At 42.9% G+C, this 17,657-nt stretch overlaps 1 protein-coding gene across 2 annotated transcripts; it reads left to right on the forward strand.

Annotated features, from left to right (window-relative positions):
- The first annotated feature begins 8,909 nt into the window (after positions 1-8,909).
- On the forward strand, positions 8,910-15,686 carry bdkrb2 (bradykinin receptor B2). 2 transcript variants are annotated; one of them, XM_086127520.1, is made up of 4 exons: positions 8,910-9,085; positions 11,899-12,060; positions 13,726-14,299; positions 14,381-15,686. In XM_086127520.1, exons 2-4 carry the CDS (start codon positions 12,041-12,043, stop codon positions 14,759-14,761), a joined length of 975 nt encoding a protein of 324 aa, XP_085983646.1. In that variant the 5' UTR covers positions 8,910-9,085; positions 11,899-12,040; the 3' UTR covers positions 14,762-15,686. The 2 variants fall into 2 exon arrangements, with proteins under 2 accessions (XP_085983646.1, XP_085983645.1); XM_086127519.1 differs by having other exon boundaries at positions 13,726-15,686.
- Positions 15,687-17,657: the final 1,971 nt, after the last annotated feature.

Here is a 17,657-nt window from a genome sequence, read left to right on the forward strand (position 1 = left end):
GGCCTGCTTTTTAACAACTGGTTGATGTATAGGACTCTTTAGACGTCGTTGTAAACCACAGACACGATACTCCTTTTGTAAAGACGTATGCTTTTAGAATCAATGCAGCATACCGTTTTTTTTTCCCCTCTGCCGACACAAAGCTACAGTGTAATCGATCCAGATGGGATTTCCGAGAAGAGCCGTGGTGAAGTTTTGACGGCGGCTATTTTGACACGGGTTGTTTGAAAGTCGTATTCTTGTGCACCCCACCACATCTGTAACCATCCGAAGACGGACGGGGCACGCAACGTTTTCAGCGGTAAAGCAATGTAACATGATCTTGTGTTCTAGTAAAAAAAACTTGATTTCTGAGCCGTCTGACTCTCTTGATTTGTTTTTCCGATAAATCAGCGGAGGGCCAAGTATGGCACAGACTACACAATCTTTTCTTTGGCCTACAAAGTATATAAAACATATCGCTGTTCATATTGGGGTTGTGGGTGCGCTGGCGCCCGTCCCAGCGGACTTTTGCCGAGCTGCGGCGCACACCCCAGACTGGTTGCCAGCCAATCCCAAGACAAACAAGCATTCTCACATTCACACATATGGGCGATGGAAAATCTTGAACCGAACCAAACACGGGCAGGGAGAACATACAAACTTCACACAGGAAGGCCGCAGCTGAGATTCAAACCAGGAATCGGAAAACTTGTGAGACATGTGTTTTAACCACAAGAGCTGATCGAGAAACTTGTCAAAAGATAAAAAAAAATCCAATTTTAGAAATGCTACCATAGGACAATTTGTAGCCTTGACCACAAAAATGTCACGTTGTTGGTTTTAAAACAAAAAGTTGTATCATTTGTCTTCAAATTATCAGGAAAAACCTTGCCCCTGAAACAAACAGAATCCGAGAAGAGGTAGTACATCTCATGCTGTTAAAACCGCACCACAAAGACAATGAGTCACTCACGCGGGGCTGCAAATCCCTGCGCCCCCCTCGAGGAGGAGGAAGTCATGTCTGAGAGATTTACAGATCGCATTTGTAAATGCACTTGTCAACCGACACGCCACCTTGCAGACTGAACGAGTAGCCGAGCTAGCCCCCCTGTAAACCCCACCACCCCAACCCCCCCTCCACTCCCCAAACTGATACGGCGGCTTGATTCGATCCGCTCCCTCCTCACGTTCACCGCGGGGCCTTTTCCATTCCCTCTCGATTGTTAGAGACGAAGGTTGTTTTGTCGTTACTTTCTGCTGCTTGTTGACTGGAAAAGATGTGACTCCTGGAGGCGGCGTTAGATTAAATGGATGATCGCAGGGTCTCGCGAGCGCTAATGTATGATAATGCATGGAGGGTTATTAGACTCTCGGGTGGGAAATCTATCGCGGCTAACTAAGACTTTGCCCAGACAAGGCCGGCTCTGGACGGTGACTAATAGACACAGATGAAAGTGATTCATTGGTCTGGTGCGGTGATGAAAGGAGAGGAAGAGGCCGCTTTCACGCTGCCTGCAAAACCATCCTATTTTATTTATTTAGTTTTGCTTGTAACTGTATAAACGACATAGAATGAGGAAAGTCAATTCTAAGGATAGTATTGGGTTAATATTTCCTATGAAACCCAGGATGTCAAAGGTTTCGTTATATATTACATGTGCATATATTCTTTATCAGCCTTTCTCTACCTACATTTTTCAAAGTATTTATCCTTGAAAAAAAAAAAACGTTGGAAATGTCACCTCTTCCTCCAAGTAATCCTGCTTATCATCCTAGATCAATACGTCCGCCAACAGCAAGAGCATGCGGCTAGTGCAGGGGTGTCAAACTCATTTTTGTCGCGAATTACGTCTTCCCTCGGAGGGCCGTTACGAGAGTGACACTGAATAAATGTTGAATCAACAAATTGTAATATTACTTGTACACAACAAATTGATGGATTACTAGTTTGTTCAATTTGTTGTTTGTTCAATTATTGTTCAAGTGAATGGGAACGGGGTAACAAATTTCTTGCAAAATCTCAATGTTACTGCACATGACAATTTGCTGACATTTCGCTACAGATTTGAGCAAGGATCATTGAAGTTGACACGCATGATTTGCTTTCGCGGGCCACATAAAACTACGTGGCGGGCCGGATATGGCCCACGAGCCTTGAGTTTGACAAGGCGAGAGTGAACACTGATTAGCGACCGCCATTGGTGGTCTTAGAAAATTAGGCACAAGGTCTTTTGACGATCGCGCCTGCTGCCGTCAAACGTACAGTGGAAAACACGGAGTCACTCCGTGGTCACAACCGGTTGTTGACAATTATTTGGAACATGGCGTTCAAAAATAACATTGAGCAATGAGCCACATCTGCTTCGCTATGTAGGAGTCGATTACGTTTTCATTTGATTGTCACGGTCTAAAAGTGTTTTTCATGCAAATAATTCATTTAATGTAATTCTGATGATGTACAATGCCGCCCGACCCTCCATATGGACGTGAAGTCTGACCTCTGTCTGGTAAAATGCGACAGGCTGGGTCAGGAGTTTGCCGGCTATGCTAATGTTTGCCAAGCTGCTTAGACACGCATCCTGTCAAACTGTCACTCGGAAGACAGCTGAAACGTACGCTACTTTAATCGCTCTCCCGTTTTGTCTGTACGCGTTTTTCAGAATGAAAGCAGGAAACGATTTCTCTTTACCACCATTTGGTTACCAGGAAATGTTTGTTTGCCGATTGCTGAAATCAAACTACTACAGGAGAGAAGAAGGCTAAAATCATCATTCTAGGACGCGCATGTGATGTCATGATTGAAAGGTCGATCATTTTAACTTTAATTTTTCTTCCTCGATTTTCGCATGGTTAACGACAGTGCCACAGCGCCCCCGATGGGAGGCCGGTTCAATCACCACATCGAGCATTGATCAAACTTCTTTTTTTTTTTTTAAATATATAGGGAAAAACGTTCACGTACGAGCGCTCGTATATCCGGCTACCATTTAACAACAGTGAACTCCCCAGAGGACCCCGCATGAGTCTTTTTACACCACAATTACAGATATCTCCTTGACTGCGGTGACCACTGGGGCACACAAACACAGCAGCGTTGTAAACTGATGTAATCATCGCACCAGTGGCAGACTTGCCCCCCCACCCCCAACCCAAAAGGAACAGTGGGATTTGTTCTTGATAACATTAGCGGGAAGAGCAGCTTGGCGAGAAAAGGATTTGAGGTCATCTGCTGCCATGGCAACAGCAGTCGATGAGAATGGATTTGGGTTGCATCTTGGCTCGTGGCTGACATTTCTGGAACTCACTTTTGTTTGTTTCTGGCTCTTTTGTTTTTGACTCACAAAAACAGCCTTTTTTTTTTTTAATAGGGCCTCATTACTGATCCTTGTCAATACAGCTAATTATCTTCTGGGGCGAGACCGACAGCCCAATGTTTCTATTGTATGATGGGATCAGCATTAGCTCTCATTTATGTCGTTTGGATGCATTCTAAGGATGCTACGACAGACGGGGCATGGAGGAGCCCCCCCCCCCCCCACCACCACCACACACACACACAGGTTATTTCTAAAGAAAAAAAAGAAAAGAAAACAATTCCCAGTCTGGGAAACTAAGTCAGCATCAACTATTTCAAAATGGATTTTAAAGACTCTCCAGTGCACAGTAAAGCAACAGGGGGCGCTATTGAACTTGAATAACATTGGGCAAAAAAACAAAAACAAAACCAAAAAACTGTCTTTTTTTTTCTTCTCCGGATTCCACTGGTTAGCCATCATGGGACTTGCCATCAGATTGGACTTATTTAATTTATATCAAATACACGGGAACACTGACCTTAATCAGAATCTGCATGTTATCAAAAGGTCAAAACTGCATATAAGCTATACATTTACAACATTGCCTTACAGTGTCGTGATCGACCTTTTTATGCTTTTGCATAAAGTCGCCTGCAGACATTAAAGATGATAATGAAACATAACTACCACTAGCGCACATACAAATGCGAGCAGAGTTGAACTCAAATAACCTCTCAACATTCTTCCATCATTCTATGAATTTAACTTCAACCCAATCTGCTCTCGTGTCATTACGACGTTTCATCTCGTGCCTGTCACGCGGCGACGTGTAGCCGAGTTAATGGTGATGACTGTGAGCTCAACAAGACGTAATGAGGCAGCAATCAGCATGCGCAACATGTAGCCTGTCACCGCAAAGACTGAGGGGAATCGCCCATCACTCATTGGCAGACGTCAGCCAAACCTCGCTTAAACGTTTGCGATGCAAAATGGAAGTAGAAAAGTACTCTACTCTGGAAGGTCAATGGAAGAAGCAGCAGCAGCAACAACAACAACAACGACGACGAGAATGAACGTTTCCTTTTTAGGAAAATATCAAAAGGACAGTTGCAGTTCTTGGTTTGATAATAGCCTGATAGAGAAAGGAACTTACTGACACATATACAAAAGGGTCTGGATGCTCAGTATAATACAAGCAATGTGATTCATTTTGCAGCGCACTCATGTCAATACAAAAGTGCCTTGAGGTCATGTCAGGGATGTGCCGCCCCCTGCTGGCCGTTTTCGGCAGTCGTGAACGTTACAGCTCGTCACTTATGTTAACATACGCTTGCCACTCATCTGTTTTATCCACCTCTCCAAAAATAACATTTTTGTGACCACAGTTGTCAGTTAATTAATTAATCAACAACTAATTCAATAGAGTATTGAGGGACATTGTTCCAAACGTCCAAATCGTTCCGCTTTTAGCCTCTCATCAGTACCGTAATTATTCACGAACTTCGACATGAAAACCAACCGATTAGCTTTTGTGTCCTGCTTTTACTTTGAAAAAGGGTGGCGAGTACAACATTAGTCTCTTTCCAATTATTAATGTAATTAATCGAATACTTGATCGAAAAATCAATTCAAAAAAATTATGTGACGTCCCAGCCCTATTTGTAACACGCATCAAGAAAAATTTGCAGTTGTATCGTACTTTAACGATGGGAATTTAGTACTCCTTCACAATTTAATAAGTCCAAATAAAAGCTGTATCAACCTATTGATTGCGGTGCTTGTAGTTTTCAGTGGTGTGGAACTCCACTGACTCATACAAGTGCGAGCTGTTTCTCATCCTTGGTTGACCTTATGGCGCTCTTGTGAAGAGTAGTAAAATGTCATCGCATCCAGCATTTTTCCTGCACTCTTATTTTTTGGAGTCGAAGAGACGCTCTAGTGACGACGACGACGAAGACAGCGGCGGCTGCGAGGAGGAGTCCCGTCAAGAGACACTCAGTGGCCCGCTCTCTTCGAGTGTCGCCATGTTGTCAAAAGTCATCCCGTCAGTCGTCAAGAAGTCGGCCGTCTGATGCTGACTATGTCGGCTGTCAGTTCGCATCACACGCAGCAAAACAAAAGCGAAAAACTGACAGTGTTTAATGTAATTGTGTGCTTCAAGTAAAACGTTTCTACCGTAAGATAGACCCCATATTTGGGGTTGACTATTCACAAATTCAGCAATAATTTTTTTAAATTTGGAATGTAGCCTCAACTACTTGCTTAAAAATATAAATAATAAACAACTCTCCTATACAGATTAGTGCGCTTTCTTGGATGCAAGATGCTAAAAAAAATAATTAAAAAGTACATACAGTTTAAAGTGCTCGAGCTCTGTCACAAATAGTACAATTCCTCAAGTAATTGACAACCACCCAAAAAGGTTTAGAAGTGCAGACAGGTGCCACAAGATGGTCGCAAAGCATTACTTTCATTGAACCAAAGCTTCTCAACTCACTGCAACATAGTTCCTGGGCTGTAAATTGCCACAGTTTAGCACTGCCTCAGCTATAACATGCTCACTATGAATTGATGTGATACATGATGACCAAGCGAAACATGTCAGGGAGGAGCTAGATTTAACCTGGGTTGTTAGTGGAAATTACGGAGAGTCGTCGTAGTGTGCAAAAAAATCATTTTAAAGCAATTTATTTTTCAGCATAATGCTGCGAAATGAGTTTTAAATCGTCTAAAATGGTTTTGTAATCGTTGTCTGCGGTATATTTACAGGTCAAATTCATAACATTGGCGATTACAAACATTTTTAGGGGGGGAGCAAGCTGTATTATCTCTCTGAAATGGTCATATTTTCAATCAACTATCTGACTCACGATAAAATGTCAAATGCAATTTCAGCTTGCTACCGGAAGGAAACATAGATAACTGACTCACAGAGGCAAAAACAGAGGAGGAACTGAACAGTGAGCCATTTAAAAAAAAAAAAACATTTAAAAAGTACTTTTTTATAATCCACCACCCACACTGAAATTTCCTGATCCCATTAGTATTGTGATTTGACATCAAAAAAACAGAATGACAAAAAAATGTGGGACTCCCAGATTATAAAGAATTTTTGTATAAGTCATGAAGAGAGTTTGCGTTTGCTGCAAACATTATTTGCATAATTTTAGAACAGTATAACCTTTCTAACCTCATCACGTTTGATTTTTAGATTTTTAGCTCCATTTTGCAAAACCTCAAGTGCATCTATTGTTTTGTGAATCGATCCCCACAATATGACAAATCAAGAAATAATAAATTATATGTAAGGCTTCATGATTGATATTGCTTTCGTTTTGGAAATTGTACATTTTATGTGACAGATATATTGTTTCCATTTTAATCTCTCATCTCCCATCACACCAAGGATTTAAGATTCAAAACTCATTCAATCCTGACATGATGCATTTTTCGCATGATATCCCCACTTTTAATTTTTTCTGATTCCCCAAAAGCTTCAATTTGATTTTCTTGACGTTAAGAGACGATGAATTTAGAATTTCTAATTGCCTACCACACTTATTTTTACCCGAACAAAGAACATTTGTGTCATCCACAAAAAAAGACAAAAAAAAACCCCCAAAAACCTAACACTGCACATTTCATGCATGTGTAGTATAAAAGGTTTTGGACCAATCACAATTGTGAATTTGGCCATTCAGTTCCTTGTTGGAAAACAACAAGCTATGGGGAAATTTATTGAACAGTTTTGATGATTTGCCGTCATCATTGGGCCTGCGCTCAAAGACTGTATCTCCATTCAAGTCAAGCCAAGATGATAGTTTACATCTCACTCTCTAAACTATGAACGCCCTCGGCCAGAAACATCAGCCCTCAGCTTGAGCATAAACACCTTTATTTATCGTTCCAGTCCAAGTTTTTGCGTTTCGTTATGTCCTGTAAGAACGTAGCAGACACCGAAACCCAAGTCGAGGGAAAGTACCCGAATGGAGACAAGTAGCCTATCCAACCGGTTGTATGGATCCCCCTCATTATGGTTTTTATATGGAGCTGTAAATATAAAATGAGCGGGTGGTCTTTGTGGTTTCTGCCACTTTGCTCAGCATCCAAAGCATTCGGGTGAGCCTTACTCAAGAACGTATGCAGGATGTTTCGGTGACAGCCATTAGCGGCATCTCACGCTGTCAAGTTTGCATCGAGGTTGCTTTTCGAGCCCCAAGTTGGCTCGAGCTCTGTCTCGCCTCCAAGGCCCAACCCCTGGCAGACAGTTGTAAAAACAGCCAGGGCAGGCTGCCTGTCTCGAAAGAGAGAGGAGTTATGAAACATGCCGCAGGGACGGGAGCGGCTCCGAGTAATCGAGCCGAGCGCCTGCGAGGCATGTTAAACGACTATACGGGCGAAACGGGCAGAGAGTGTTTTGGAAGAGAAGCGCGGGGCCTGACCGCCCCCTCAGCCACATGTCGTGGTGCTGCATTACGGCCCATTACACACCAGTGAGACATGGCGCTGCAACTGCTTCCATAATTAGTCAAGGAACTTTCAGGTTGTCATAAAACGTATCCAGTATGTACTAAAATCATTATTTCTTGTAATGATTTCTAGGGGAGCAACACATCCGAAGTCTTACATTTGGCACAGCATGGGAACTTAAGTCAACGCCACGGAGAGTCCCCTCTCATTAAAAAAACATGACCCCCCGCCCCCCATTCAAGGACTGCACAAAACTGCTGAACGAGAAACCAATGTGAAATGCAAAAACTCATTTTGTAGATTTTTTTTTTTTTTTAAAACAGAAATCAACTGACTCAAAAATTTGAGGTACTTTGTTTGTCCAGCATATCATTCCAAATCTGCAGAGAAAACGTATTTGGCCTACTCACGTTGTTCTGTAGGAAAGTATAAGACCCTGTGTGAGCGTGACAAAGAAATGTCTCCCATCTAGTGGTGATTGTTGATATTACACCTTAAAATTAAAATCAACCCCTTTTTGCACATTCGCATATTTTTTTCAGATGTTTCATTGCTAGCGTTTTGGAAATAAACATATATTGAATCATCAACAGCATTTTATAAAAGATATTTGGTGGTTTGTTAAAAATAAAAATAAAGTGTCCCTGCGCCCATTATTTTTTTTTTTCCCTAATTAATCAAGGGACCACTCTGAGTGTGGTCACGGGCCTGTTGCCAATCTCTGACTTGGATGGATGACAGACAGGTCTTTAGATCCAGAATCCTTGCTCAACATATTCATGGAAAAAAATAAATCAGCAACAAACCTACACAAAAAAGTTTCATTTCTGTTTCACTGTGCTTTTTAGATATTATTTAAATTAGATTGCCATCGCAAAATGGCGTCGGCCGTCAATGGCAATTGAACACCTTGATTGAATGTTAGCCTGCAAATGCTAATCAGGGCATGACATACAACGTGTGCTTATGGCCAGTGAGATTTGTGTCACCCTGCCCACCCCACTGAAAAATTTACGTCTACGCCCCTGGATGAATCGAATACAAGCCAAGGGAAACTCGCCTCCAACAAGACCAGTCAAGTTTCATCCCGCAACCCTGGGGCAAAAGGAAGCCTAGAAACCAAATAAGCTGATGAAGGAGTTCAGTCCGGGCAGATTTTACGGAAGCAGTAACATCTCACTCAGGATCGAATTAGTTCGAGAAGATACACAAGTTAGCTACACTCTCGAAAGAGCGAAAGGGTTCAAGAAGAGCAAGAAGACATGCTATGGAGGACTTGTTAGTTTGTACCTGTACAGACAACATAACTCTAAATGCATGTTACGAAGGACATATTTGTAAGTACATACGACTTTGACTGATAGCACCACAAACACAATTCAAGTATGTACAGTTGGTTCGGCGTAGCAAAGAAAGTCATGATTAATGAAGCCGATAAAGATACATTACGTCTTGTTTTTCACGTCATGAGATGGCAGGAGTGAGGCTCAAAAGCGAGGCGGGAGTTCAACATGGCAACGCGCGCGAGGAGCATTAAGTAAACAGTGCAAGAGGTTGCTTAGTGGAGGGGAGCTGCGGTGTTCCAAAGACTAATCACAACATTTTCCTTTCCATTTTCCTCTGTCTGACCTGTTTTGTGCCGGGACCCTGTCGCATTTCAGCCGAGCATATTGGAGTAAAGCCTGTATTCGAACCGCTTCTCCTCACAGTGACAGAAAAGTCATCATGTGACTTCATGACATGAAGTTGTGGTTTTACAAGACAAATTTTAATTTTATAGCAGAATTACAAAAAAAAAAAATCAACTTCAAAGAGCTGGAATATTTTCAAAATAAAAGATCCAGTCAAACTTCTATGAGAGTAAAAATGTGTCAATTTAGCTAGCTTACCGAACGACTTTTCTTACTGATGTTTTATTTGACTTTCTTGACTTTTTTCTTTTTCTTTTTTTTTTTTGCAGTGCAGTTTGACTCATAGGAAATGTCAAAATCTACGTGATTTTGTGTTCCTTATCTCGAACGCAAGCAAAGAGGAAACAATTCCGTAACCACCCCGCTAGTCTCAATAAATCGCTCTTTTTCAATTGATCATCCGATCTACTGGGAAGCAAACTGTGGGCGGGAGAACGGCGCCACTACCGTACTTCCAACAACTGAACGGCAACTGTCTGGAGCCACTCTTTGCGTCTCTATCAGCTACTCAATGATTCATCCAAAGTATTAGAGAATTTTTAACAGCATCCATACATGTCAACCGCACTTTCTTGCGGCCGCGGGTATGACCAAGCGGATGTGTTTTCGCACATTATCGACTACTCTCGATCATGGGATCAATACTAATTCGAAAAAACCCCCTCCTTTGGGAGCAAGTGCATTAGCCCAAATGTGCTGCACTGTGACAACTGGACAGCTCACAAATTGCTGTGTTGCTGATGCAAATGCGAACCAAGATTGCTAAAAGGGGGCAAATGCTAATAACAGCACTCATACTCGTGATGATGATTCAAAACTGGAATGGGAGGGGGGGGGGGGGGGGGAAGACTCTTGAGTCGCTAAGTCATGTTCTTAGTGTTTTAAAAAATATAATAAAGATGATGATGATAATAAGGATGCGTTTAATAAATGTATTTCAACAAGGATTCAGAGCGTTTGATTCACTCGTCATATTTACAGATGAAATATGAACATACACGGCACACAGTCTGTCTGCCTGCGTGTCAATCAAATCCACCAAACAACGTCGACCTGTCTCTATCCGGCCCAGAGTTGAGTCTACTTTCCGTCACCAAATTGTCAGGTGCGCCAGGGAACGGGTAAAAGAAAACACCCTTGGTCCGCCGGAACGCCCACCACGGCGCAGCACGGTTTGCCAAACACGCTCACCGAGACTTGCGCTGACACGAAAATGAAGATGCGACCATATTTGCGCCAAGCACCCATGCGCCCGTCTTCCAAAATAGAACCCTCAATGTTTTTTAGACCATCTGCTTATTAGTCATCGGGCTACATGTATTTCCTGGAGAATGATGTGAGACATGACATCAAATCTGTGATTTGAAGTCATCCGATTGAATTGCTCCTTGATGATTTCAACCTTTGCTTGCTCACTAGCAGGATGAAGCTGTTGACAGTCGATAAATTTGATCAATTCATTGTCGAGTACCGATTCTCAGTCTGTGGTACTCGTGTCACTCGTGTTATTTCGGCCCGCACGAATGATAGGTGTTCGAGTTTGACAAACTGCGTAATGTTACCGTGACTTGCAATATTTTTTTTTTCCTAAACACTTAGGCCTATGACACGACTGTATTTCAATAGTTGTTTTTATGGTGGTACTTGGAACGCTCACTATTTTTCAAGGTGGTACTCCGCGCAAAAGGTCTGCTGTAGATTAGTAAAGATCGTTTCAGATTTAAAAAAAAAAAAACTGGCACAATGTGAGCCTCTACGGAAGTCTTACGAGACTCAAGTTGAAATGTTTACCCCGAAATGTTAGATTTTTTTGGGAGGGGAAAAAACGTGAAGCATGTTACGTAATTCCACAAGAGTAAAACCATACAGCTATGAGAATTTGTAATCTTAATTTGATAACAATAAATTTATATCAGGGGAATTGTTTCCAACTATTAAAATAAACAGAGCTGCGCGTCGGTGAGGACGGTTGAGATGTCTTAAGTGAAACACGAGTTCAACTTTCAAAAGCAAAATTTTTGTTTGACTCATGACTCTGCCCGACTTTGATATTCTCCATTTTAAAAAAATCTTTTTCGTTTTGTTTTAAAAGTTTTTACTTGACATAAGTTGTTCTATTACAAATTCAAATAAAGGCCTCCCTTACAATAGACAACTGCCACCCATTTGCAATTGATTGAATTAAAATAAGTACAGTAATTAAATTTACACAGGAAATTCAGCCATTAACCCTGTCATGTCATGCACAAATAATGACAACCCATAACCTGATAACCCGATAAGCTGTCCACTGTAGTAACCGCTGTCCCTGAAAGGGTTAAATGTACTTTCATCGCAAAAATATGAATCCATTGAAACATAAAATAAATGTATGATGAGTAACATACATAAAAAACGCAGACGTGATGTTAACCGAATAAAGAGAAAAACAGAAAGTGAAGTAATGTTTTTTTGGGCAGACATCACTTCAGCTCCAGTTTCTTTCAAAAGAGCAAGTCACAGATGAGCTGGGCGGAGAAGGGGAAGGAGGGAGTCTCGTCCGAGAGCGCAGGCGGGCATCTGCACATTTCACATCTGGATGGACTTTAGGCAGGGGGGGAAATGGCTCTTCAGACGACAAGGTAAGTACTTTCAGATTGAAGTCATATTGCAGCGTGAAGCATATGGCTACTGACCGGGGAGTCTTTGATCTGACCTTTCCTAGACTTAAGCAAACAGTACCTTGCAATCAATACACACCGAAAAAGAAGAAGAAAAAAAAGACATTCTTGGAAAAGTGAACTTTTTCAACACGACTACTGCAGAGTGCATGATTTTATTCTAAAGACTTGTGAAATACGAATTTGGTGTCTACCGCGTTAAGTGTTGTTGTTGTTGGGGTGTTTTTTTTTTCTGTAATATTGCTGGTGTCGGCTTAATGGCCTCGAGTAAAAACAGATTGCCGGACGAGCAGCATCATCTCTCATAATGTGCTGTACCCAATTTAAAGCCCCTCAAGAGAACTAGGGTCGGCAGACCCCGAGCCAGTTGCTCGTTACTGGATCTAATTCCAATCTACTGTATATGGCGTGGGCGTACAGTGTGCACGAGAACGCACTTAGACCGTTAGTACAAAAACACACGGTGTAATTGTGACACCGCAATTGACAGCCCGCAGCCAACGTCATTTTTTTTACACGTGGCGTAAAACTTTCTGCGGCTACATCAGAGCGACTAAAACGGGGCTAGTTTTGCGATAACAGTCGCAAAGATGCCGTCGAAAGCAATGGGCCACGTGATGGACAATTAGGGTTAGGGTGTATAATTTTTAGGTAATTTGCAGATGAATAAAACGTTGGAGTTTAGCGTCAGCCAAACCTATGAAACTTAAAAAAAGGCTGCGTGATGAATCTGATATTATAATGTAGTTTAACTTATTGCTTGTTTGTTAAAAATTACATGGCAGGTGGGCCTTGGAAAAAAAAAAAACGCATATCATCATTGCAATTTTCAAAATCGCCTGACAGAATCCTTTGGCAATTGTCCTATTTTAATACAATTATTTGGCTAATTGCGCCGTTGAGGTTTATTTTCAGCGTTGAGAGTAAGGGAGGGAGGCCCGGTGGTTAGCGCGTCGACGTCACAGTGCAGAGGTACCGGGTTCGATTCCAGCTCCGGCCTCCCCGTGTGGAGTTTTCATGTTCTGCCCATGCCTGTGTGGGTTTTCTCCGGGTACTCCGGTTTCCTCCCACATTCCAAAAACGTGCATGGCAGGCTGATTGGACACTCTAAATTGTCCCTAGGTGTGAGAGCGCGGATGGTTGTTCGTCTCTGTGTGCCCTACGATTGACTAGCCACCGGTTCAGGGTGTCCCCAGCCTACTGCCCGAAGTCAGCTGGTATAGGTTCCAGCACGCCCCGCGACCCCTGTGAAGATAAAGCGGATCAGAAGATGGATGGGTGGCTGGAATAAGGGATCAAGGGCTGCGGCTCAGAGCTAGTGGTTAGGTTTTAGAGTTAGCATTTAAGGTTAGGATTATGGTTTATGCTCAAGATTTAAGGTTGGGGTTGATTTAAGTTTGACAATCATGGTTTGGGGTTGATCGTTTGGGTTAGCGGTTGGGGTAAGGATTTATTACGGCAGTTTGGGATCGCAAATGGTTGAAGATTGTGTCTCCGCTCCCAGATCGTCACTTTCTCGCACGCTCGGCTACTAACAAGCTCCTCTGTTCTAGTCATGTGGGCCAAGCCTCGAGAAGTCTCACAAGCTAACTGTCAGTTTAAATCGGCCTTTGCTTTGCCCCGCAGAATACCGGAGCTGAGCACCGCCTTCCCAAACGGAAGCCAAAATTACACAGTTGAAAAGAGCTGCATCGATCCGAACGTGTGGGATGCGCTCACCAGCAGCCAACCCATCTACATGGGGGTCGTCACCGCGCTCGGAGTGGTGTTGAACGCCTTCGTGCTGCTGGTGTTCTGCCTGCACAAGAAGGCGTGCACCGTGGCCGAAATCTACCTGAGCAACCTGGCGGTTGCCGACCTCATCCTGGTGTCCTGCCTTGCCTTTTGGGCCGTCAACATCGCCAACGATTTCGACTGGCCTTTCGGTCTGGCCATGTGCAAAGTGGTCAACACGGGTATCAAGATGAGTGCCTACGGCAGTATCTACTTCCTGGTTCTGGTGAGCATGGATCGCTACGTGGCGTTGGTTCACCCGATGTCGCACGGGCGAATGCGTCGGCCCAAGTATGCCAAGCTGGGCTGTTTGCTGGTGTGGGGCTTCAGTTTGTTCCTGGGCATCCCCACGTTGGTCTTCAGGGCGGTGAAGTACTTCCCGGAGTACGGCGTGCGCGCCTGCGTCTTGGATTTCCCAAGCCGCACGGTAATGCTGCTCTGCGACGCCATGCTAATTTGCGTTAGCTTCATCATCCCGATTGCCATCATTTCATTCTGCACCGTTAAGATCATCCAGGCGTTGAGCAAGCGCTCGATAGAGAGGTTCAACGGCGAGAAGAGCGAGCAGAAGGCCACCACGCTGGTGTTGGTGGTCCTGGTTGCCTTCCTCATCTGCTGGTTACCATTTCACATCGTCACAATACTGGATGTGCTCATAAAAGCCGGCGTGATGCGAGGGTGTCAGCTGGAAGCAGCCGTAGACATTTGCAGACAGTTTTTTGACTACTTGGCCTTCTTCAACAGTATCGTCAACCCCATCCTCTACGTCATCGTCGGCAAAAACTTTCGGAAAAAGGCTCGGGAAGTGTGCAAGCAGTGGCCAGTCGGTAACGCAACGACAGTGTCCACGCGTTCAAACACTTCTGCAACACTGAGGACGTTGACATAAAAATCTAATTCGTCAGAGGGGAGAACTCTCCTTGTCATAAAAGGAGGGCGATGGCGCCCAAAAACAGATTTTCATCTCAGCCCAGACCATTTTTCATCTGGAAATGCCTTTTTGCTGGCTCTTACTACTTTTAGATAACATACGTACCAGTACTTGACTCTCTCTTCCCTTTTAACTCGCTGGAAAACAAGAATTTCTAATCAATGTCGAGAGGACATAATACAGACGCAGAAAAAGAACAGAGCATGTCAATCCAAAACATTGACATGCAAAGACAAAATAATTCTCCATTGCATGATGGAAACGCTACACGGTGAAAATGTTTTGGTCAAGACGCCGCAAAATCCAACTTTGAGCATGCTCGCGAGCTACTTTTGTGATTGTAAAATCGGTCGGTTTGCCTTGCAGTCAGTTGATGAAGTATAGATTCAAACGTCCGCAGTCATTTCTACACAAACGGTCAGAGGAAGCCCTGGTGAATGCCTTTCAAGGTATCTGAACGTTCGAGCAGGCAAGAATGAATGACTCACTGCCCCGTGACAAAGTTTCCAGTTGTGACGCGCCATCACGTTGCTTTTTTGCTTTTTTTTCCCCCCAAAACACCACAAGCAAGCGACCCACTCAGTGTTGACTCAGAGGTCTGTGGGAGGGTGCACAGGCACTCCCCAAAATAAAGGCTCGGAATACCAAAAAGGCAGTCAGCCTTGAACCACATGCCACTGGAGTAGATGAGGTGACCTCAAAGTCGAAAATATGGCGAACATTTGAGAAGTTTGTCGCATGTATTTTTCCACAATTGTTGCTTGTATAAAATCAAATGTGCTTGTACCAGATCACCTGTTAATATAATAATCTGACTCAAGCAAATTACTTCTCCTATTTATTATGAGAATTGTGATGTAAATGAAATACCGAAAATGCATTAAAGCCGTGTCCGCATGATCCAAAGGTGATTTTGGGTTCCTTTTGTTTCATCCTCATTCAAGCAATACAAAAATAAAACCGATCAAATATTGCTCTTAACAAATGTTATGTTTTTTAAATTAATATAATAAATGATCATCATTCATCTTGCGTTGCGGAGGGATGGTAGTAATGCATTGCAACTGATAATGATCTGTATTGTTTTGTCTATTCCCTCTATCCTCTCTTTTATCTCTGTCCGCTTTCAAACCTCGTTCTGTCTGACTGCATTTTTCCCAAAATATTCATCACAGTTTAAATCACTACAAATGCTGAATATATCAAATCGCCCCGTGGCAGAGATAAAGGTACAATATACCGGTACGCTCTACTCAACGTGCCCGCACAACTAAATCAGACACAAACAAAACCACCCACAGAAATTGGGTGGGTTGTGTCAGGAAGGGCGTCTGGTGTGAAAATTGTGCCAAACACAACATAGGAGTGACTTGCTGTTGGCACCCCTGACAGGGAGTGCTGCCACAGTTACCTTGAAAAAGGAACTTGATTACTCGACGTTACCAATTACCTGATTTTAAGTAACTAAGTGAAATTACAAGATAACCCTTTTTTGGACTTAACATAAGTACTGTAATAATTTTTATTTCTTTTTTTTTTATGCGTCTTTGTGGATTTCACTTCACATGGCAACAACAACAATGTTGTGCGGAAATGGAGGTGCAGTCTGCAGCATTGCCACCAGATGTCGCTCGATTGCACATACTCGACTGGACATTGCATTGGGCCTTCAGACGTTTTAACGCTAACCACCGATTCGGGGAGTGTCACCATCCATTGAAGTGACTGCAGTTATCAAAGTGTCATTTATAATTTCCAAGTGAGAAAATACGGCTACTTTTTTTTTTCTGTAAAATGTAACTGTTCAGTTTTCTGAACGGTTTGATCGACGGTGCAGTTTTGGTAGCGGTGAACATTTCTCCATTTAGGGCCGTGCAGTAATTCAACGTTTGGGGGCTGTTCATAAACAAGCTGCCGGATCGGGGGATGTGCAAGAATGCCGCTCTATATACAAAAACGCTATCTTGTTCCATTGCTCCTTACACTCGGCGTGTGAACACATCAGCAGCTGGATAACTACAGTAAGAAATTTTAATATGATATTATTTTTATTGACCGAGCTACGTCTTCAGTACCAGCGGTGCGGCGAGTATTTATGGCAATCATGTGAAGAGGAAACATCTGTTGATTGAGTCAGCATATTTATCATAAATTCAGTGTATGACTAAATCACATGGTAAATATTTTAAGACTTTGAAAGCAATGCGAAAAAGCTCAGCGTGCATTGACAGCACTTTCGATACCAAAATATTGCGTTGTGAGCGCAAATATTTACAGCGTCCCGCTCCACTGAACCTCGTGCTGGATCAACAAATGGCCTCTTGCCTGGAGGCAACGAGATATTAATAAAGGTACAGTGAATCCCTGCTTCTTGGCGACTCACGAATAAAAAGATTTCACGCATGTAAAAATAAAATAAAATAAGTCTGCTTCAGTGATAGAGCTCATCTGGTCTCAGATTTTTCAATGTTGCGGAGGAGCTAAGTTTAGCCTGGGCTGTTACCACAGTTATAGAGATTCTTGCGTGTGTCCAGTTTTTTCTTCCTGCTTAATAGCGATTAAAAAGCTCAAGCTAGCAAACAACAGAGGTCTCGTTATTGCTGAACAATTAATTTTTTTATGGGTTACAAAGCAGCGACATACATGCCAACATCCTTGCACTCGCCGTGGATTTTTAAAATTTTAAATAATCTTTAAATCATGGGTGTCAAAGTCAAGGCCCGGGGGCCAAATCTGGCCCGCCACATCATTTTACGTGGCCCGCAAAAGCAAATCAAGCATGTCAAGTTCCATGATGCTTGCTGAAGTCTGAACCAAAATTTCAACTTGTCATATGTAATCCACATTAACAGTC

Source organism: Hippocampus guttulatus, chromosome 13 (assembly GCF_054856545.1).
Source record: "Hippocampus guttulatus isolate MCC_2025c chromosome 13, RoL_Hgut_1.0, whole genome shotgun sequence".
NCBI classification, from domain to species: Eukaryota; Metazoa; Chordata; class Actinopteri; order Syngnathiformes; family Syngnathidae; genus Hippocampus; species Hippocampus guttulatus.